The sequence below is a fragment of the Pleuronectes platessa genome, chromosome 22 (assembly GCF_947347685.1).
Source record: "Pleuronectes platessa chromosome 22, fPlePla1.1, whole genome shotgun sequence".
NCBI lineage: Eukaryota > Metazoa > Chordata > Actinopteri > Pleuronectiformes > Pleuronectidae > Pleuronectes > Pleuronectes platessa.
The window spans coordinates 18,947,782-18,971,647 of record NC_070647.1 but is presented as its reverse complement, the minus strand read 5'-3'; the positions used below and the strand labels follow the sequence as shown (position 1 = coordinate 18,971,647).

The 23,866-nt window shown below is 46.9% G+C and overlaps 1 protein-coding gene across 1 annotated transcript; it reads right to left on the bottom strand.

Annotated features, from left to right (window-relative positions):
* Positions 1-41: 41 nt before the first annotated feature.
* On the bottom strand, positions 42-23,866 carry stab2 (stabilin 2). The gene is given in 68 exon segments (XM_053414910.1): positions 42-176; positions 361-453; positions 888-1,019; positions 1,099-1,209; positions 1,318-1,464; positions 1,549-1,668; positions 1,773-1,879; positions 2,097-2,262; positions 2,346-2,479; positions 2,641-2,782; positions 2,859-3,052; positions 3,888-3,995; positions 4,084-4,188; positions 4,265-4,414; positions 4,646-4,769; positions 4,839-4,898; positions 5,316-5,462; positions 5,534-5,623; positions 5,991-6,167; positions 6,301-6,360; positions 6,497-6,625; positions 6,721-6,876; positions 7,081-7,170; positions 7,239-7,283; positions 7,469-7,588; positions 7,868-7,939; positions 8,032-8,105; positions 8,244-8,369; positions 8,519-8,592; positions 8,699-9,014; positions 9,101-9,296; positions 9,380-9,478; positions 10,061-10,123; positions 10,212-10,340; positions 11,970-12,101; positions 12,220-12,327; positions 12,416-12,505; positions 12,583-12,660; positions 13,174-13,276; positions 13,361-13,488; positions 13,566-13,613; positions 13,696-13,788; positions 14,105-14,200; positions 14,427-14,585; positions 14,656-14,749; positions 14,836-15,016; positions 15,091-15,202; positions 15,627-15,713; positions 15,803-15,904; positions 16,132-16,191; positions 16,385-16,537; positions 16,613-16,693; positions 17,107-17,160; positions 17,441-17,557; positions 17,725-17,787; positions 17,858-18,001; positions 18,162-18,311; positions 18,493-18,572; positions 18,647-18,780; positions 18,860-18,987; positions 19,136-19,332; positions 19,411-19,533; positions 19,619-19,714; positions 20,577-20,643; positions 21,025-21,110; positions 22,607-22,722; positions 23,067-23,191; positions 23,792-23,866. Coding segments are annotated over 68 exon segments (7,764 nt in total). The 5' UTR covers positions 23,864-23,866; the 3' UTR covers positions 42-125.

The following is a 23,866-nucleotide window of genomic DNA, read 5'->3' as shown; positions in this document are numbered from 1 at the left end:
TGTAAATAAAAGTCATGTCACCGTTTGTTTGTTTGTTTTTTATTTGATGAAAGTTCTTTTCTCAGTTACATGTTTAGATTGTTTTCTACAGTTTACATTAATCAACCAATCAGGAGCCGCGTGTCTCAGCCGTCCTGCAGCAGGTCGTACGATCCTCCGTCCTCCTCGAGTTTGTCCTGAAAACAGTCCGAGGTTAACGCAGCTCACTCTCTTCTGATTCACTCTTTATTTAGTTGAGTCAAGAAATCAAAACCAAGTTTTAAACAGATGAAGCAAAACGACTTGAACCAGCTGATTATAAGGGAATGTGTTGAAGAGTTGTGTTGACGAGTTGTGTTGACGTGTGAAACAGTGACTCACTGTGCCGTCGGACATCTTTGACTCTGGAGCTGCTTCATAAACAGGGTTACAGATGCTGCTGCCTGCAGGGGGCGCCGTCTCCTCTTCTTCCTCCTTTAAGGGACGAAGAAGATTATCAATGAAACCAGAAAATATCATACACTAATTTAAACATTGTTAACCATCCACTGGTGGCAGGATACAGTAGAGGTCATAAACCCCACCTCCTCCATGTCAGCAGATGGGACCTTGACCAAAGTAAAGAATCAAAGGAGACGTCAAATAAATGTTTGTCAAAGATGTTTGTGTCGTTTGTTCTCTGATGTTTGTTCAAGTGTTTCTGATCAGTTTGGTTTGAATCAGTTATTTGTTGATTAGAACAGGCTGAGACGTGATGATTGACAGCTGAGGCTGACTCACAATTGGAGAGTGTGGGCGGGACCCTGATACAACGATCACTACTGCACAGACTCACTGCAGATGAGCACAAAGTGGCAGCTATTGATTCTGAGACAAACAATCACTGACACACACAAACACACACAGACCTTGAAGTAGTGGAACTGGAATCCTTTGTTGTTGTTTTTGTAGAAGTTGTATCCGATGCACACGCCCGCCGCCACCAGAACCACCAGCAGCGTCACGCCCACTCCCATCCCCGCCTTGTGCGCCACATGCATCTGCAGAACCAATCACAGTCAGAGTTACCGCTCTGTGGGGTCGGATGAAGGGGTGCTGTGTTGTCATGACAACACTCACCTCTTGGCGAGGGGGGGGGGCTTTCAGCGGACCCTGGAGAACATGTATGATCCCATTTGAGGCCACAACGTCCGAGTTGGTGACAAAGCGATCGTTAATGTAACGAGACGACTGAGGAAAAGAAAGAGCTTCAAACAACAACTCTGTCATGGTAATCTGTGACGCGTGTCGGGGGGGGGGGCACGTCGCCCCCTACTGACACAGGAGGTAATGACTGACCAGAGCTGAGGCGTCCAGCAGATCGGACACTCCAAGGACCATCAGACTCCCGACTCTCGTCCTGATTCGACTCCCGTTCTTCAGCTCGCTGAGAGGAAGAGCCCGGCCCTCGGACAGGTGGTACTCAATGTCCCACTGAGACAGAGTCTGCAGGGACACGAGGACGGATGAGGACAGGTAGGGACAGGGGAGGCTTGATGAGGACGGACAGAATTTGAGTTGTGGTCTCACCTGGTTGTCGGGCAGTCCGTCGTTGTCGGGTACGAACAGCGTGGACTGAAGCGTCAAGTTGCTCAGACGCTTCACAAACTGCTTCCCTGAGAGCGAGGCCTCGGAGCAGCTGAGGATTTGCTGAAGAAGAAGAACGATGAGGTCACGATGAGGTCACGATGAGGTCACGATGAGGTCACGATGAGGTCATCTGATTCACTGTGTGCTGTTAGTCTGGGACTCACCGTGAGGAAGTTGGAGAAGGTCGGAGTGGACGTCAGCACCTGCAGCAGGTTTCCTGTGCAGCTGAGCCCGTCTCCAACGTAGCCCACCTGACACTCACACCTGACCTCTGCAACCAATCACAGCCTCTCTGATAATTCGTCCTGATCACTTCTATTTTTATTGAACCTCCAACTCAAATTATGTAAAAAAGTCAAAATAAAAGAGTTTTTTATCCATTTAAAAGTCATAAAATAAAACACTCAAGTTTTGATAAAAATGTAATATTTATAACAAATATTTAAAACAATGTGATGACTTCATTTGGCCGCCTCTTCCTCGCTCACCTTTCATCCGGTAGCAGAACACGTCCCACGACTCGCTCAGGTTCTTGCGGACTCCGTAGTCCACGATGCCGACGTGCCCGAAGCCGCAGTTGGGGTTTGAGTAGGTGGTGGGATACGCCACCCGGGCCTGGTCCAACCAGCCGGCAGCACACATGTTGAGCCCACCCTGCGGACACACGCCAGTTTGACCACGTGATGACACCCATGATGAAACACGTGAACTAGTATGTTTGTGACATGTTCACTGACCTCCTGAGCATAGGACAGCTGCGTGTACGTGGCCAGGGCCCCTCCCTCTGCAGCGCACGCTTGCTGCGCAAAACTGAAGTTCAGTTTGTACTGCCCCCTGTCTGAGCGGAGGTGGAACACACCGAGTGTCGCATCTGCACACAAACACGACGACACATTAAACACAACACGTTCAACACAGTGAGTAAACTCGATCTGCTGATTGGTTCTCATTGGATCGGCTGAGCCACGCCCTGTCAACCCTAAATTCAAAGCATCCAATGACGTGGAAGAGAACTCAGCATGTGATCCGCACCTTCAAAGTGGAGGTCTGTACATTTGGCCTCTTGATGACAGCGTCCGTTCCCTTGGAGACAGCGGCTGATTGGCAGCTGTTTGACCTCACAGGTCACGCCATCGCCGACGTAGTTGTCTTTACACGTGCACTTCTTCTTCCCCTGTTCACAGAGACACGTCCCGTTAGGACAGAGGAGACGTCAGAGTCCAAACCCGTTTAAATGACTGGTTCCTCACCGGAGCAGTCATGATGCAGGTGGCGTGTTCATGGCAGCCGCCGTTGTCTCCAGAGACACAGGGGTCAACAGGCTGACAGGTGAACCCGTCCCCAGAGTGACCTTTAGGACACGTGCAGGTCACCACCTCTCCTATCTGAGAACACTTAGCGCCTTTAGCACAACCGCCATTCCAGACCCCGCACATGGCCGCCACTGAGGACATGGAGAGACCAGACATCATGTTATACACAACATATGAAGACTGTGTCCCCACTGAGGACATAGAGAGATCAGACATCATGTTATACACAACATATAAAGACTGTGTCCCCACTGAGGACATGGAGAGACCAGACATCACGTTATACACAACATATGAAGACATGTGTCCCCACTGAGGACATGGAGAGATCAGACATCATGTTATACACAACATATGAAGACTGTGTCCCCACTGAGGACATGGAGAGATCAGACATCATGTTATACACAACATATGAAGACTGTGTCCCCACTGAGGACATGGAGAGACCAGACATCATGTTATACACAACATATAAAGACTGTGTCCCCACTGAGGACATGGAGAGACCAGACATCACGTTATACACAACATATGAAGACATGTGTCCCCACTGAGGACATGGAGAGATCAGACATCATGTTATACACAACATATGAAGACTGTGTCCCCACTGAGGACATGGAGAGATCAGACATCATGTTATACACAACATATGAAGACTGTGTCCCCACTGAGGACATAGAGAGACCAGTCGTCAGGCTGATCCAGGTCTTTCTTCTTCTTCTGATCTTTCCAGTCTTGTGTTGATGACCACTGTACTTTACACCACAGGTTCTCTTCAGCATGCAGCCGGTAAAGACCGGGAGCGAACCGTCAACTTTGGGGCTAGAGGACGATGTTCTTTCAAAATAAAAGCAGCTGAACTGACTGTGATCAGCTCCTGTTACACACACTGATTTACTGTGTGACATCATCAGGAAGTGATACTTCCTGTTTCTTCCTCTTTGTTAGCACAGTGTGTACCTGTGCAGGTGAATCCATCTCCTTCATAAAATGGCCGACACACGCAGGTGCTGTTTTCCGTGCAGACGGCTTTAGGAGAACAAGGTGGAGAACACACAGACACGGGACCTGGAGGAAGAAGACAGCGTCACTGACCAGGAAATGACATCACTCAGGTTTAATGGAGCTGGATTTGAACTCAAAGGTTCCCACTCACTCTGCTCAGCGTCACATCGCTCGCCGCTCCAGCCCGCCTCACAGAGACACGCCCCCGTTCCTCTACGCCCCTCGTCACACGGCCCGTGGGCGGAGCAGCTGCAGGCTGATAGAGAACAGAGGTCACAGGGGTCAGAGGTCACGACACCTCAGGTGGAACCGTCACTCAGGAATCCGCTCACCTTTACAGGTGGGCCCGTAGAACCCATCACTGCACTGCTCACAGGCCACGCCCCCAAAGCCTGCGTCACAGGTGCAGGTGCCGTTGCCAAGGTGACCGTCATCACATTCACCATGGTTACTGCAGGAGGAGCCGACGCCCCCTGGACACGCTGCAGTGATGATGTCACAACACAAGTAAACACGATTATTACTGTTAATGGAATAAAGAATATTTGTCATTAGGACTTAATAAAATGTATTCAAATTTATTTTTTATCAATATATAAAATTTAAAAGTATAAAATTGAAAACTTATCATCATATAACTTTATAATTAAATGTTATTTTGAAGATTGTGACACAATAAGAAGTTTATGAATGAAAGTTTTACGACGTCTCACCCAGACAGTCTCGTCCGTGGTAACCATGGCAACACTTTGGCTGCCAGAAGCCGACGGTGCAGACGCTGAAGCAGCCGGAGTCTCTGCTGACGGACAGGCGGGGCAGGTCACACCTCTGGATCTCCTGAGGACCACACGTTCATAGACACCTTTCTGTTTCTATTTTCATCTGACAGACACGAGACGATCATACCTTCAGCTTGGAGCCTTTCGGGCAGCGAGACGCTGAGGACGTGCAAACTCCACAACTCATCTACCACAGAAGAAGAAAAGACGTGAAACCACCGGAGATAAGAAGTAAAATCACTATCACAGTTTCAAAATATAAACCTCATTCATTTATCGTGTTTAAATAATCTAATAGAATGTGAATAATAATTCAAACTTCCTGGTTCTGGTCCATAAATGTTTGAGACTTGTTACTGTTACAGTGAACAATAAAGTTTTTAAAGGACTTTTATTGTGTGGTTAGTTTTAATAAAACCAAACACATTCTCTCTCAATGTGAAGCATATTGAATTTCCTCAAATTCAATGTGCTTCACAAATAAAATTAGCATGAAGCATATTTGCTGTAAATTTCTCATTACTTCATTACAGTCTTCATTAGAAACAGTTCATCTGAAAGACACCAGGGGGCGCTGCAGACATAACTTAACATGAGGATTTACCCGGAGTTCAAAGGAGCTCTGTTCGTCACAGCGTCCTCCGAGGCTGGGCGGAGTCAGAAGGCAGTCGATCCCGTAAGCCATCCCCCCGTTAAACACGAGGTGTCTTTGAACGATGCGACATTTCCCGTCGTTAACGTAGATTTCTCCCTGTTCAGAGCGAGACATCGTGAGTGAGAGTCGCGCTCGTCGGCTCCTCATTGACTTCCTGTCGTACTTACGATGTTGTCTGTCCCTCCGCAGACGAAGGAGAGAGGGGAACCCTGCAGCGTCCGAGCCGAGTCCAGATAGATCAAACTTTCAGCGTAAATCTGAGCAAGCGGAGAAGAAGTTCTTAGAAAACCTCCCTGTAGAGCTCCCCCTGGTGGTTGAGCACATGATCATCGATCTCTATGTACTTGTCTTTCATTGAGACACATGTTAATTCATCCTGTGATGAACAGATGTTTGGAGTTCCCCAGGGATCGATTCTTGGTCCAGTTTTTATTTTAACTTTTATTTCTCTATTATGTCGACGATAACTTTGTTTATGTGTATAAGTTTGTTTCTCCTTTGATAAACACATAATAAATTAATAAATGTTCAGGTGTTATGCCATTTTACGATAAGGACACAGTTTTATCTTCATATAAAAACTCAGTGATTTGTGTTTTGATTATAACTGTTATGGTTGTGAACCTTCTGGCTGTGCAGGATGTGGTACTTCAGGTACTCCACCAGCTGAGGGCGGTTGTCCTGGTGGAACAGGAAGTCCTTCTGCTGCTGAGGCAGAGACGCCATCACCGCGTCTGACGGCAGGAAGAGCGTGAGCGGCTGGTTCATCCCATCGTTCACCAGGTCCATCACGCCTGTGTCCTGAAGCAGAGGTAAACAACAGCATCATGTGACCAAGGCCAGCCAATGAGGTGTGTGTGTGTGTGTTTGTGTGTGTGTGTGTGTGTTTGTGTGTGTGTGTGTGTGTGTGTGTGTGTGTGTGTGTGTGTGTCACCTCGAGCAGCTTGTAGAAGTGTGTGTATCCATGACGTTCGGCCACATCGGTCAGATTCATCTGAGTCCAGGACAGAAACAACGAGTTATGACAAAATAAATCAGCCAGTGGTTTATTCTCCGCAGATCAATTTATGTCTAGATAATTAAATATTAATAATGGATCTGAAAGTTGTTGATTAATGTTGAGAACTGACTGAGATGTTGGGATCTGAATCTTTGTTGACGTCTGGAGGAAACAGGATCTTGTCGATCTCGTGGAAAATCCCATTGACGCTGACGCCGTCGCTGTACGTCACGTTAGCTTCGTTGATGAAGATGTTTCCCTGAAAATATTCAACAGTTTGTATTCATCATGAATCAGCTGATCGTGTGACAGCTTTTGAAATTTTGATTGACATGAAGCTGCCTGATTGGTGACCTGTCTTGATCTGGTGGACAGGACGAGTCCGGACAGAGAGGTCAGGTTCCGGGGGCGACTCAGGTCGGCGGGCAGCAGCGTGTGACACATCACGATGTGGCTGCGCAGCACGGAGGCGTAGCGCTCTCTAGACTTCTCCAACATCAGTGATTTCATCTGCATGAATACAAATGTGTTGATTTCAGGTCATCTTTTTAGGAGTCAGTGTTTTTGTATAAAATGTTTAATAGAATATGTATATTTTACAAATAATAATAATTATAATAACAATCATGGACAAGTTTAATCATTATTAAGGAAATATTATTGATCCTTAAGCTACTTCAAAATAAATGTCTTGTTGTGAAAACATGTGGTGACCTTGCCGGTCACTCTGTCCACTGCGAAGGCGTCGCCGCTCGGTGGAAAGACGGTGAACGGGCCGCGACCTTTCAGAGAAATCTCCATCATCTGAAAGAAGAGTTCACATCGTGAGTCAGTTTCCACCTGCAGGGGGCGACAGAGCGCTAGGCACTCACCATCAGGCCGAGGTAAAAGTCTCGCAGCTTCCTCGTCAGGATTTCCTGCAAAGAGTCACAGGTTAGCAACCGTCACATGGAACCAGGCCTGCTTTAATGTCATGTGATGTCATGTGTTGTCATGTGATGTCATGTGATGTCATGTGATGTCATGTGATGTCATGTGATGTCATGTGATGTCATGTGATGTCATGTGATGTCATGTGATGTCATGTGATGTCATGTGTCACCTTGCCCACGGTGCCTCTGCATGTGAGTCCGTCTCCCAGGAAGTTGGACCTGCAGGTGCAGGTACGGACACCCGGACCGCTCATGTTACAGCGAGCAAACTGATGACAGCCGCCATTTTTCTAGAAACAGTCAGAGATAGGTCAACCCTCTACAGAGTCACATGACCACATTTCATAGCCTCTACTGACACCTGGTGTTTCACTGCAGTACTGCCTATTTACTAAAGCAGACCTTTGATTTGTATTCAAGATACCTATTTAGCTTTGTTTTCTGAACTTTGAAGAATATGAACCGTTTCAAGTGGAACCCAAATTAAAATGATCAACCCAAAACATATTAGGTTCAAACAACGTTAAAACAGAACCTTTATTGATTATTGATGACATCATCGAACTCACCTTTTGACACAAGTTGATCATGTGACAGTTCTGTCCGTCGCCTGAGTAACCCTCACTGCAGGAGCAGGACGTCTGCACACAGCATGACATCAATAATCAATAATCAATAATCAATAATCAATAGTCAATAATCAGCAGCTGATGGTCGTGTGTTGAAACTTTACTTTGTTCGGCCCGACGTGGATGCAGTCTGCGTTGGCATGACAACCTCCGTTTCCCCCCAGACAGGGGTTTATCTCTGTGGGGGGGGAACAGGTCACGACTGATCAATATCAAATCAGTGATTTTTAATTGAACAGAGATTTAAGGTTTGGATGTATTTGAAAAGTTTGATAGACATTTAAAGCTGTGAGCCGCCCCCTGAGGCCACACCCACCAACACACACGAGTCCGTCTCCAAAGTAACCGCTGCTACAGACACAGTCCCTGCGTCCCGGCCGCGTCCGCTTACAGACGGAGAACCGACCACAGCCGCCGCTGTCCTGCGCACACGCGTCTGTAGCTGGAGACACAGACACACACGCTGAGTCTGACCGTCACGCCTCAGACTGAGTCAGCTGACAGGTCACCTGACAGGTCACCTGACAGGTCAGCTGACAGGTCACCTGACAGGTCAGCTGACAGGTCACCTGACAGGTCACCTGACCCTACCTTGACAGGAAGTCCCGTTTCCCTGGAAGCCAGCAGCGCAGAGACACTGAGGTCCGGACGGTCCGATCACACAACTGTCACACAAACACAACAAATCACATTACAACACATTACACCGAGCTGCATTCAGAGCAGCGCTCTGCAGGGGGCGCTGCAGCTCACTGAGCTGTGTTTACATACTTTGCACTTGTGTGACATTTCACTGAGCCGCACAACTCGTCAGCCGCCGACTCGACTTCTGTAAATCAGGACACTCTCCATTACATATGAATGTACAATATATATAAATATACATACATGTTTTAATACATGCTCTGTCATATAAACACACAGGTACTATGATACATACATATACACATATTTAAACATACGTCCCACTCTCTCTTCTTTGTTTTCTTACTTTCGTCACAGAGGATTCCTCGCCACCCGACATCACACTCACACGTCCCGTCGCCCGAGACGCCTTCGTTACAGAGTCCGTTTTTACATCTGCAGTCTGAGGGAGGCAGGAAGAGGCGGAGTCACAGTTAAATGTCCAATCATGTCTCTTGGTTAACAGTTTCCTATGCAAAGCGTCCTCACCCTGATCACAGTGGACACCATATTTCCCACCCTGGCAGGTTTCACACGCCGTCCCGTTGAAGCCTTGGCTACACTGACACGCTCCGGTTCCGTTCGTCCCGTCCACACACACTCCGTTACCGAAGCAGGGCCGACCCTGTGCCCCTGGGCAAGGCTCACAGTGCTTCCCGAAAAACCCGCCACAACACGCTTGGACCTGAGAACAGACGAGAGCAGTGAGACCGCGAACGTGTTTGTCCTTCTCATGTGAATTACACGTATGTGTCACAGCAGACGTACGATGTTCTTCTGAAGGCAGGTGGGTCTGCAGCCGATGGTCAACAGTCGCTCTCCTTCAAACATGCGGCTGAACATACACTTCCTGCTCCGCACGGACTTCTGCAGAGACCAAAGAAAATCAGTGAGATCTTTACAGAGTCAAGTCTCGGCCCTCATTTATGTTAAATCAGTTTTCGTCAGTCTATTTTTTATTTATTGTACGTTTAATTTTTTGTCAAAACTATGTCTCAATAAACTCATTAGTTGACCTTCACTGTCTCTGAGGACACACACTGACTCTGAGGACACACACTGACTCTGAGGACACACACTGACTCTGAGGACAGACACTGACTCTGAGGACACACACTGACTCTGAGGACACACAATGTGCTGAAAACCTTTTACATCACTACTCAATAATAACACATGGACCTATATCCAGGAACCTGACAGAGAGCATTTGGTGTTTTGGAGTCGGAGCCTCTGGAAACAGAGAGATTGAGATGTACTGGCTGAGTGAAATTAGAAAATCACATCATCTGCAAACAGGCAGAGTTTCCTCATGTTGTTCCTCTTGTTTCTGTTTTTCAGATAAAGTTTGGAAGTCTGAGGTGATGGACTCGTCTGCATCATTGGTCAGTAAATGTTCATCATTGGGAGAATCTGAAGTTTTCATTGTGCGACAGTTTAAAAGCGTACGTCTGGGATGGAGTTGTTGGGGCAAATCTTGCTGGTTGGGAACAAACAGTCCAAGCACGTTGCCTGTGAAGAGAAGAGAGGAGGTTGTCAGTAAACAAATGATTTTGTGTTCGTTGTTCTCCTCGGTTCCTTCGCTCTTCGGGTTCCGTACCGTGACCTTCTGATACGTAGCTTCATCGCAGCGGTTCCTGTTGATCCGGAGAACGGCCGACAGACCGTGAATCACGCCGTTACCGCTCAGGATGTTGGACGAGTTAATCTGAGCGTCGTTCACTAACAGCTGGAGGACGGAGAGAGAGAGTGACTCAGGATGTAATCAGACACTCATGTAAATACAATTTTGTTTATATAGCACTTATCTAAACAAGGTTATAAAAGTGCTCACAAAATCCATGATAAAAAAATAAAACGCTGTAGCTAAAGATAAATGTGACTGGCTACTCTCGTGCTCTGAAAACCATGTGGCCGCTCAGTAGATCAGACGTCATTTCCTGTGTCTTCTCAAACTAAACACCTACTGTCAAAGGCAGCAGAGTCAAAGCTGTCCCATTTAAGAAACTTAATCAAATATAGATGCATTACAGGTAGTGAGATCCAGAGCCGCTGGGCCCTGACAGACAAAGTCCCTCGAGGAGCCTCGACCTTGTAGGGCGTCCAGTAGGGGCCAGCACATGTTGAGCTTTAAAAATGATCAATCCTGAATTTAACTGGAACCAGTGACAAACTATAAACAGCTACGGTTTGTTTGAGTTAAAATCAAGCAGCAGTGTTTTGAATTGCAAACGAGTCTCTTGGGTTTGGCTGAGCACGTAAACAGGGCGGTGCAATAATCCAGGCAGGAAAAGACGGGGGCCTGTTTTATCTTTTCTAAGTCAGAGAGAGATAGAACTGATTACAACTGATTACATTTTGGAATTATTTCATAGATGAAAGTAGCAGGATTTAATGATTTCATTAATGTGTGTTTTGAAATTCAGATGGGAATTGAATGTGTCACCTAGATCTTTAGCTGTTGTTTTTATATGGCTTTCCAGGGACTGAGAAATGACAGGGGTCTGCCTGCTAACTGGTCGGGATCGAATTTTACCATTTCAGTTTTATTTGAATTTAACTGAAGGAAATCAAGTGACATGCATTCTTTAATGGCCGATAGGCACTCTGTTGTGGCTGATAACGTTTCAAAATGGGATCGTGTAGAGCAAAACTGCATGGGACCAAAAATAGAACCTTGTGGCACTCCGAACATCAGTGGGGCCACGAATGAGGTGTTACTTCCAATGGAAACGGAAATGTCTCTTTCTGAGAGATAAGACTTGAACCAACTAAGGGCAGTTCCAGATATGACTACGTATAGCATTAGTCTGTTGATAAGAATGTTATGATCAATGGTGTCAAATTAGGTCAAGGAGCAGTAATACGGAAAAATAACCAGCAACGGCATCAGTAAATCATTCGTAACTTAAGGAGAGCAGTTTCCGTACTGTGTATTTGACTAAATCCAGGCTGGAACTTACAACATTTGTATTATTGTCACACACAGCTAAACCTTGGGTTAGAACCACCTTCTTAATAATTATGGATATGAAGGGGGTTTTGAAAATGGCCTATAATTCTGTGGCAGTGATTGGTCAAGATTTGACTTTTTCAGTAAAGGCCGAATGGAGGCTTTCTTAAAATGATCAGAGAGACGGCCAGAAGAAAGAGAGCAGCAAATCATTCTGTTGAGGCTAGGGCCAATTGTACGATGACTTCTGTTAGGAGTGAGGTGGGAGGGATGTCAAAAGGAAGAAGAAGACACGTGCGAATCGGAGTCGATGAGTTCTGCGATATTTGGAATGACAGTGGTTGTTGGTACAATATCAGTTCAGTACATATAAAAACAAAAGAGAGTCAGTTACTGATCAGATACCTTTCCCTCTCGGAGGACGAAGGCGAGCTGGAAAGAGAACCCCAGCAGCGTCTGCTTGTAACCTCCAGGCTGCAGGTCGGTCTTTAACAGGCGCTCTGCTGCCACCACATGGTAACGAGTCGTATTAACGTCCTGTTAATAGCAAATACAATTACAGAGAGGTTATTCAGAGCTTTTTGTTCTCAGTAACTGGACCTTTTATTAGGTCCAGTTAGAGATAAAAGACTCTTGAGACGTAAACGACAAGTACCAGAGCAGCTGCAGCCATTTTCTTCAGGTAGTCGTTGATGGCGGCGTCTGTTGGAGCGAAGACGGTGAATTCATCACCCTGTTCGATCTCGTCCGTCAGGTTGTAATCCTCAACAACACAAACAGAGACACACTGTGAACATTACACATATATATATAGTGTGTGTATGTTCGGGTATCGGTGTGTGTGTTCATACAATGAGATACGATCTGAAGAGCGAGAACTCGGGTCTCAGAGCGAGTGTCGCCAGCAGCCCTTCACTCAGCTTCCTGTCGGGAACCAGAACCTGAGGATGAATTTAGAAGTGCGTCAGTCGCAGGTGAGAATGTGTCGCCAGCATCGTGAACGCCGTCGGCTCTGTACCTTATCGATAATGTGGATCAGTCCATTGGTAGCAGCAATATCGGATGTGGTGATGGTGGCGCCACCAACAGTTGTGATCTGATAAAACAATATCTTAAAATGGTAAGAAAGTTCTTGGAGAGATTTAAAGATCTGACCCGTACAAGGAGCTGCGATTATAAAGTCCAGAGACCGTTCATTGTGCATCCACTTCAGAATGTATCACACGAGTCAAACAGAGACCGAACAGTAGGAGGAGCCTCCCGCTCCACAGAGCAAGAAGATTCATCAGGGCACGATCTCAAGCAGCGCCTCGTCTTCGGAACATTCTCGTGGAGAAGTTCAGCACCAACAACCTGAGCTGTGGTACGGTGGGAACCAGGCACTCCATCATTTGCACCAACACAACTTTCTCTCCCCACCTGCCGTTCTCACTGTATCTGACTTCCCGCGACTTCGAAGAACGTGAAAGCCAAATTTATATCAGATACTTGTTGTTAATGCAACTGTCCTCAATAAATAAAAGTCAGCGCAGGTTAGAGGACTATCACAACAGGTTTGTGGTCTTCTGGCCAGAAACTTGATTGTAAACCATCACCTCCGTGGACTCACCTCATTGGCTGTGGAAACAGGGAAAGTACTCTTGAGAAGTGAGGTCACAGTGGAAGTGGTGCTCAGGCTGGAAGATGGATAGTTTCCAGGGATCATGTGATTTCTGTCAGGTGTGAAACACAGATGTGAACAAAGAGCTGGAGACAAAGTTAATCTGTCCTAAATAAAACCACTTTAAAGTTTTAACCTGATGAGACTCGGCAGGTTTCCCTTTCTCGTCCAGAAGTTCTTGTCGTCTGAAGACATTTTATCGACAGCAGCAGAAGTCGGAACCAGGAGGGTGACGTTCTGATCCGACAGAGACACACCGGAGTCCTGACGGAGAACGAACAAGACTGATGACATCACAACAAACTATAAACAGCTGGCAAACAGAGCCTGCTCGTACTCACAGTTGTCCACTTGAAGAATTCGGACATCTCGGGCAGCGCCATCAGCTCCTTTAACACCAGGAGAACAGACTCAGGTGTGTCAGTGAACGCACCACACAGAGGTTAACGTGTGAACATGGCCGACACTCACCTGTTCCACGCTCCCGAAACACATCCGGCCATCTCCAACGTAACCGTCGTCACAGACACACGTCCACTGAGAGGACAGCAGCAGACAGCTCGCCTGAACACGAGGACACGGACAATCATCAGACGTCCCACAAGTCACCTGATCACATAATCTACTGATCAATTACTATTCCTGATCAATAACATTCATGAATCAAAACCTCAGACTTGTGAATCGTGGTCCAATCGACCAATCACGAGTCAGACTCCGCCTGTTCTTATATCATCAAATATCTAATTAAAACCAAACTGATCATCTTGAACGTCTACTTAGATTTTTTTGTTTAGTCCATGTCCCATCTGCTAACATGGAGGAGGAGGGTTTATGAGTATACTGCAGTCAGCCACCAGGAGGCGATCATGTCTCTCACCAGGTAATGGCAGCCTCCGCTCACGGTGACACACGGATTCACAGCTTCACAGTCTCGTCCGGTTCCATGGTATCCATGTTTACAGCTGCAGTCACTCTGAGATCACAGACAACACGCTCACACCCCATTGGCTCATTTAAATATGGACAGACATCAGGAGACAATGATTCAAAACCAGAAGCTACTAGCACAGGTCACTGTTAGCCGACTCCATCGCCCAGAGCATCATGGGAAGTGTTATTCCAGACGGAGGTGAGACTCCCCTGAGCAACGAGGACACCTGCAGGGGCTGTGAGGAAGTGCAGGTTCAGATAGAGCTCACCTGTCCGGGGCCGACGTAGATGCAGGTGGCGTTGGGGTGACAGCCGCCGGCGTCCGGGCCGTCACAGTTGTTGATTGATTGACACTCGTCTCCGTCCTCCCTCCATCCTGTCAGACACTGGCAGGAGCGAGTCCCAGGTCCTGTCCTTATACATTTAGCCTGCAGGGGGCAGCAGGAAGTCAAACATGACGGATCTGGACAGAAGAACGCTTGTTAAAGAGCGACTTACGTTCACGCTGCAGCCGCCACGGAGCGGGGGGGCACACGGGTCGGACTCCACACACGTGATCCCATCGCCCTGGTAACCAGGTTTACACACGCACCTGAAAACACACAGCACACGCACCCACTCTTTACTGCCCCCTGCTGTTCATCATCCAGACGTTCAGAGTCAGAGCAGAGGACTCACCTGGCCGTCCCTTGACTGAAGTCGCAGTCAGCGTGGGCGTGGCAGAACCGGGCCTGGGCGCCGCACGCCGCCGTCTGCCGGTCGCAGAACGGACCGGTGAAGCCCGGCAGACACGAGTCGGCTCTACAGCGCCCGTCTGAGTCCGGGCGGTTGTCGCACTGTCCGTGGGCACACACACACGCTGCGGACACACAGGTGAGGTCACTTCCTGTGACATCACACGTATCTGACGTCACAAGGTCATGTGTCACTTACTCTTGTCACATGTTGGTCCATGTTTATCGGTTCTGGAGCAGAAGTGACAGCGAGAGCCGCGGAAGTTTGGATCACAGGCACATGACCCGTTTCCTTTGATGCCCTCCATACACTGTAAAACACACATCACCTCAACCCTCCATACACTGTAAAACACACCTCAACCCTCCATACACTGTAAAACACACCTCAACCCTCCATACACTGTAAAACACACATCATCTCAACCCTCCATACACTGTAAAACACACCTCAACCCTCCATACACTGTAAAACACACCTCAACCCTCCATACACTGTAAAACACACATCATCTCAACCCTCCATACACTGTAAAACACACCTCAACCCTCCATACACTGTAAAACACACATCACCTCAACTCTCCATACACTGTAAAACACACCTCAACCCTCCATACACTGTAAAACACACTTCACCTCAAAAATACTTCAGTAGGTAAAAAACTATTGAGTCCTTCCAATTGACCAATTTTTTGGTCAACAGAGCTTTTGGTTGTGCAGAGTGAGTCTGACCTGCCCGTGTCCTGAGCACGGCGTCTGGTATCCACCTGGACAGGGACGACAGTCAGGACCATAGAAACCTTTACAACACGCTGGCGTCTAAACACACACAAAAAGACACACTTCCATCAGAACAGTCTCGTTTGAAGTGAAAATGAACTCAGGTCATGAATCCTGTGTTTTTGTACCGTTACAGTTGCATTGCAGAGCCGGGAGCAGCCGGTGGACGGGACTTTGATGGGCGGACTGCCGATAGAAGCCATGTACAGACATCCAAACCTGGATGAGCCCTGATGAGCAGAGATCACACACAGACACACAGCTTTATAATTCATGCTATAGCTCACTTTTCATCCCCCTGTTTATGACACAGTTTACCAACACAGTTAATAAGTGATTAGAGTGAGAAGTCTTACTGTGTAATAAACTGTTATAAACTGTAATAAACTGTGATGAACTGTAATCAACAGTGTTATAGACAGTGTCATAATAAACTGATCAGAGTGAGACCTCTTACTGTTTGAACTCCAGATGAGCATGGTAACACTCTGATCTTCAGGCAGCTTGCACACTCGCTCTGAAAAAAACAGCTGATGATTGAGTGTAAATCTGCTTTTCTTCAGTTTTAAATCAGATTAAAGTCAAGTTAAAAACGGGATTGAATCAGGTTTGACTTCAGTCAGTCTGAACACCGCAGATCAGGATCTGAAGAGCACAAATGAGACTGACTTGATTTGACTGACACATGAAAAAGGAAGATGGCGTCTCACCCGGACGATCGTGGACTCGGTGATGTCACACCTGTGAGGCAGCACGGGTTCGATGGAAGGCGGAGTCAAAACTCCATCCAGCACATACAGACGTCCATTACTGGCTTCCACCGCTGACTCCAACACCGCCGCTCCGTTAACCAGGATCTGACCCTGGAAAACAAAGCTTCACATTACAGACTACCCAGAATGCAACACCAAACACAAGCCACTTAAATCCACACTCACGTTTCCTGTCACGTTTATCGTAAGAACCTGATTCGCCCTCGTCACAATTCTGGGGCCAGAAACAGCGTTGTAGACTTCCAGCTTCAAACCAGGAAAGTAATTCTTCATCATCATCAAATCATCATCATCATCATCATCATCATGTTCATCTTCATCCTCTTCATCATCATCATCATCATCATCATCATCATCATCATCATCATCATCATCATGTTCATCTTCATCCTCTTCATCATCATCATCATCATCATCATCATCAACATCATCATCATCATCATCATCATCATCATCATCCTCTTCATAATCATCATCATCATCATCATCATCAACATCATCATCATCATCATCATCATCATCATCATCATCATCATCATCTTCATCATCATCATCATCATTATCATCATCATCATCATCATCTTCATCATCATCTTCATCATCTTCATCATCATCATCATCTTCATCAGGAGAGTAGCTGAACATGGCGTGGTACTCACGGCGGTGGACGGGACGATGTGGTTCCTCAGAAGCTCCACCAGTTTGTTGTGACCCTGAACATTCAGAATAAAAGGTCAGAAAACAGACGTGTGTTTGGGTGTGTTTGTGTCTGTGTGTGTACTAGTTGTGTGTATACTAGGTGTGTGTATACTAGGTGTGTACTACAGGGTGAGGAGGTTTTGTCTGGTTCTCACTTTCTGACCCACTTTTATTGGACTGTTTGAGACTTAAGACTTTTAGGGTTAGAATCAGGTTAAAGGTAGGGTTAGGGTTAGGGTTAGGAAATGCATTGTGTCAAAGAGAGTCCTCATTAAGAGAGAAGCACAAACTAACCTCAGTGCTGCTCAAGTACGTCAAGTGTCCGTCAGTCATGGCGTCAAAGGCTGAGCTGGTCGGAGCGAAGACAGTGATCGGTCCTGGAAGATCCAAGATGGATGCCAGCTGAGTTTTCTGTGGAGTGAACGCCACACGGCCATTAATCCGGTCAATACACCTGAGTGGTTCATCCTCTGAGGACCAGGACCATCATGAGTGTTTTCAGCCTGACCAGGAAACTGGATCTTCAGGATTTCTCGTGGTTATGGAATCTAAACGTGTCGTGTGTAAAAAGCTCTTACCTCCAACAAAGACTTGAACTTGTCAAACTTTCCATAGTCAGAGATGATCTTCAGCAGGTTCTCCTGAGGACAGCAAACATTGTGAATAAGTGGATCCATCAAACAGGATCAGATCAGGTGTGAGAACACGTACCTCAGGATTGCTCTCCACGGTTGAGGCGACACTGTCCATCAGCTTATTGATGACATGGATCATCCCGTTGGATGCGACGACATCGGACTGGATGATCACGCCTTTCTTTCTGCTGCCATGGATACGAATTTTTGTCTGGGCATCCTGGAAGAAGAACGATGTTTTGATTTGAGGACGGAGACAAAGCTGAGGGACGACCGGACGTTACGAGGACAAGAAATCCAAAAGATGGAATCATCAAAATCCTTTTCTCTGAGAACATAGGTTCACTGATCTGTGTTAACGACGTGTCTCTCACTCTCACCCCCTCCGACGAGTCCACCTCGGCTGATTTCCCCGTCAGGGTGAAAAACACGTCGGTTTTTTTCAGACTGTCAAATGGCATCACCCCGGCAACCAGATGCATCTTACACAGGTACTTAGCTTTAGATGAGTCGGCAAGCAGAGTCCTCACCTGTGGATGGACAGATGGACAACGTGACAGGACAATCAGACGTCAATCGGACGACGATCAGACATTGATCGGATGTTGACACGGGTTCACCCAATAATATATTACTTTCATAAGACAACAGAGAAACTGAGGTCAGAGCAACAGAAACGTTTATCAGCTGATAAATCTGATGGATTCTCACCAGAGTTCCTTTGAAACCCTTATTGATCGGGATGAAAACCGTGAATGGACCCAGGTTCTGCAGAGGCCACGACAGAGAACCTGTACAAGACAACAAGGTCCTTTAATTGTCTGATCAGCTGATCTGCTTCCTTATCTCAAACCAATCATCATACCAAACAGAGCGATGGCGTTGCTCAGTTGACCCCTCCACTGTCCACCCGGCTCCGTGTTCAGCTCGTTCAGACGCTGCATGATGTCCCCGTAGCACACTTTACCATTACCAACATAACCCTGGAGACAGGTGCACCTGGGGGACAGAGGGACAGGTGATGCTACTGCAGTTTAAACACACAGGAGTGAAGAGAGAGAGCGTTCAGGGGACTGACTCGACTCGTCCCAGGCCCACGGTCGAACAGTTGGCGTTCTGGTGACAGGAACCCGGTCGACAGGCGTCCTTCAGGCTGCAGCCGCCGTCTGACAGGTTGTCGAAGCCGGGAAGACACTCACAGTGAGACTGAAGCAGAGAGACAGTTTTATTATAATGGCGAATCCTCCTCAGGTCTTGATCCTGATCTTCAGCCTAAACCTGTTCCAGATCTTGTTCATGCTCTTGGTTCTGATCCTGATCTGGAGGAACCTGGTTCCTCTCAGTTTTCCATTACCTTTCCTGGACCTTCGTAGATGCATTGCGTGGACTCAGCGGAGCAGCCTCCTCTTTTGGTCTGACACGGATCGATGGCCATGCAGACTCGTCCATCGCCGCTGTAACCCTCATTACAGGCGCACAGGTGCTGGTTCGGACCCGTGTGGACGCAGGAGGCGTAGGTGTGACAGACCCTCTGAAGACACGGGTTTATTGCTGAGGACATAGACAAATAAGTAAATATGAATATCAATAAAGTTTGAATAAAGAGAGAATAATGTTGAAAGTACTCACATAAACACTGATCTCCTGACTTCTGGTGACCTGGTAAACACTGACATCCCAACTGACCCGTCAGAGCGTCCTCCATGCAACGAGAGTTCTGCTGACACCTGAGCGCCACACACTCCAGAACCTCTGTGAGGTCACAGGTCAGAGGTCACATGAGGTAAGGATGAGGTAACTGATGATCAGCAAATGATTGATTATTGATCAGACTGACCCTGGTCGCAGTTTGGACCTTTGTATCCAGAGAAACAGGTGCAGTGCCCGTCACCTTTTAATCCAGAGTCACAGAGACCATGAACACAGGAACACTCTGAGAGAGAGAGAGAGAGAGGGGGGGGGGGGGGGGGAGAAAGAGATGAGAGAGAGAGAGGGGGGGGGGGCAGAGAGAAAGAGAGAAAGAGAGGGAGAGCGAGGGACAGAGAGAGAGAGGAAGAGAGACAGAGAGAGAGAGAGAGAGAGAGAGAGAGAGAGGGGGGGGGCAGAGAGAAAGAGATGAGAGAGAGAGAGAGAGAGAGGGGGGGACAGAGAGAAAGAGAGGGAGATCGAGGGACAGAGAGAGAGAGGAAGAGAGACAGAGAGAGAGAGAGAGAGAGAGAGAGAGAGAGAGAGAGAGAGAGGGGGGGGGCAGAGAGAAAGAGATGAGAGAGAGAGAGAGAGAGGGGGGGGGCAGAGAGTAAGAGAGAAAGAGAGGGAGTGCGAGGGAGAGAGAGAGAGGAAGAGAGACAGAGAGAGAGAGAGAGAGAGAGAGAGAGGGGGGGGCAGAGAGAAAGAGATGAGAGAGAGAGAGAGAGAGAGAGGGGGGGACAGAGAGAAAGAGAGAGAGAGAGAGAGAGAGGGGAGGGACAGAGAGAAAGAGAGAGAGAGAGAGAGAGAGAGGAAGAGAGACAGAGAGAGAGGGGGGGGACAGAGAGAAAGAGAGAGAGAGAAGGAAAGAAAGACAGAGAGGGAGAGAGAGAGAGGAAGAGAGACAGAGAGAGAGAGAGAGAGAGAGAGAGAGAGAGAGAGAGAGAGACACAGGGGGGCATGGACAGAGGGGGGGAGAGAGAGAGAGAGAGAGAGAGAGAGAGAGAGAGAGAGAGAGAGAAAGGGGGGGCAGAGAGAGAATTAAAATAACTCAATAATAATCAGTTAAGTCAAATTAAATTATTTTACAAGAAACAGTTTGATGTTACCTGAACTACAGGTGGAACCAAATCTACCTGGAGAACAGTCCTCACATGATGTACCTGCAAACCCCTCCTACACACACACACACACACACACACAAACACACACACACACACACACAGACACACACCGACACACACACACACACACACACACACACACACACACACACTTTGTTAAAGACTCAAAGAACCTCCTGAAAGACTCAATCCAGGTGTGTATCAAGATGTGTAACCAGGTGTGTGTCCAGGTGTGTAACCAGGTGTGTGTCCAGGTGTGTGTCCAGGTGTGTTTCCAGGTGTGTGTCCAGGTGTGTAACCAGGTGTGTGTCCAGGTGTGTAACCAGGTGTGTGTCCAGGTGTGTGTCCAGGTGTGTGTCCAGGTGTGTGTCCAGGTGTGTAACCAGGTGTGTGTCCAGGTGTGTGTCCAGGTGTGTGTCCAGGTGTGTGTCACCTGACAGCTGCAGGTCCCGTTCCCGGTCAGTCCATCGGAGCAGACTCCTCGGCTGCTGCAGGGTCTGTCGGCTCGATCGGGACATTCTGAAACAACAGGAAACACTTTCAGAGGCTGTCCGTCCACTTCCTGTGTCTCCGTCTCACTGCTGCTCCATCTCTGGTTCCTGTTCCCAGGTACATGTCAGAGGTCAGAGGTCGCAGATGATCCAGCTCCATGTGACCGTCAGCACATTTCAGTCCAGCTGATCCTGAGTCTGCAGAGAGGAAGGAAGTTGTGATCCTGCAGGATGATCTGCTTCCTGCAGGAGGGAACATGTAACACACTCACACACTCACACACTAACACACTCACACACTCACACACTAACACACTCACACACTCACATACTCACACACTCACACACTCACACACTAACACACTCACACACTCACACACTCACACACTAACACACTCACACACTAACACACTAACACACTCACACACTCACACACTCACACACTAACACGCTCACACACTCACACACTCACACACTCACACACTAACAAACTCACACACACACACTCACACACTCACACACTCACACACTAACACACTCACACACTCACACACTCACACACTCACACACTCACACACTCACACACTAACAAACTCACACACTCACACACTCACACACTAACAAACTCACACACTCACACACTCACACACTCACACACTCACACACTAACACACTCACACACTCACACACTAACACACTCACACACTCACACACTAACAAACTCACACACTCACACACTCACACACTAACAAACTCACACACTAACAAACTCACACACTAACACACTCACACACTAACACACTCACACACTCACACACTAACAAACTCACACACTCACACACTCACACACTAACACACTAACACACTAACAAACTCACACACTAACAAACTCACACACTAACACACTCACACACTAACACACTCACACACTCACACACTAACACACTTGACTAACAAACCACTTCTGAAGTCTCAGGGGGAAACAGAGTTAGCCTCCATATCTGCTCCTGTGATGTCATCAAGTGTCCACAAGCCCCGACGTTCATATTCAACTTGAGACAAAATCATTTACACCAAGTTTTCAGTTTGAAAGTCTCTGACGTCTTCCTACGAGATGCGTCCACGGACCTCGGAGACATCGAGACACTAAGTCCGCTAGCGTCAACACTTTGAGGCTTAAAGCAAACGACCTCGTTCCAGTGGAATCTGACACTTGATGACATCACAGGAGCTTGATGTGTTTGATCTGTCGTTTATTAGGTCTGAAGAATCTATTAGCGAAGGGCAGCTAATAAAAAAGACACGCTTAACTAAACAGGGCTAAATTAAGTTAACTGAAAAGTATGGCAAAACTAAACAAAGGTAAAACTAGCTCGGTTAAGCCAATTAGATTCGATTTTCCTTCACAATAAAAGCCAGTTGAAGTGTTTTATGTCAGTTAGCATTAGCAGGGAGCTAATAACAGTGAATGGGCTCCTGAACATTTATATTCATATGTGACTAAGAAACGTTTCTAATCCTCACCGACACAGTCCGGCCCCCAGTACCCAGGACAGCACCTCTTCAGCTCCACCTGCAGGTAGCACTCGAAGCTGCAGCCGCTGATCGGCAGCTTCAAACTGGAAGTTCTGACGTAGTACCTGAGGAGAGAGCGTCACAGAGGGTCGTCACATGTTCTCACGTGTTCTCACGTGTCGTCACGTGAGAACACGTGTCGTCACGTGTTCTCACGTGTCGTCACGTGTCCTCACGTGTCCTCACGTGTCGTCACGTGTTCTCACGTGTCGTCACGTGTCCTCACGTGTTCTCACGTTTTCTCACATGTTCTCACGTGTTCTCACGTTTTCTCACATGTTCTCACGTGTTCTCACGTGTCGTCACGTGTTCTCACGTGTTCTCACGTTTTCTCACGTGTTCTCACGTGTCGTCACGTGTTCTCACGTGTTCTCACGTGTCGTCACGTGTTCTCACGTGTCACACTGACCTGCAGTCCTGAGCGACGGAACGCGGCGTCTGTTTGAATCTCGACGGACACGACATCAACAGACTGATGCTGCACGAGTGACACGACGTCCGAGTCCTGAGAAGCGTCGAGTTCGAGCAGAAGTTCTGAAAAACAATGTTATTTAGATAAAGACTTATTCATGAATATAGTATATAATCATCTACACACATATATATGTATACATACAAATATATACAAACACAAACACATACACACATAGATATACTATTTTACTTATACAATTAATTAAATTCCTTTAATCCACATAGTAGTAATAACAACAATAACAAAAACAATAATCATCACAAAAGTTTTTGACTAAATCAGTGAAAACTTGTCAATGGTCGAAGTTTTTAACATTAAATGAAGAGTTTAATGAAACTTGAGTTTTAATTGAGTTATTTGTTTTATTTTTCTTCCTCTGTGGTTTATTTTCATGTGCATGTTTATTGATGATTGCTCAAAAACAATAGCAATCAATAGATAAACACCACAGAAATAAAACAAGTTAGATTTGTTTCAAACACATTTTCTCATATTTGGTTTGTTTTGACTGAAGTTTAATAAAAATAATCTGAGAATTGATTTACATTTTCTTCGGTCGAGCAAATCTTAAAAAGGGAAACTGATCAATTTAATTTTGTGGTTTGAACAGAAGGAAACAAACTATGAGAGATTTCTTCTGAATGAATGAGTGAAGTTACCTGTGCAGCAGCTGACGTCTTCATCATCATCATCATCAGGGAGACGAGCAGCAGCTTCAGACTGTCCTCCATGTC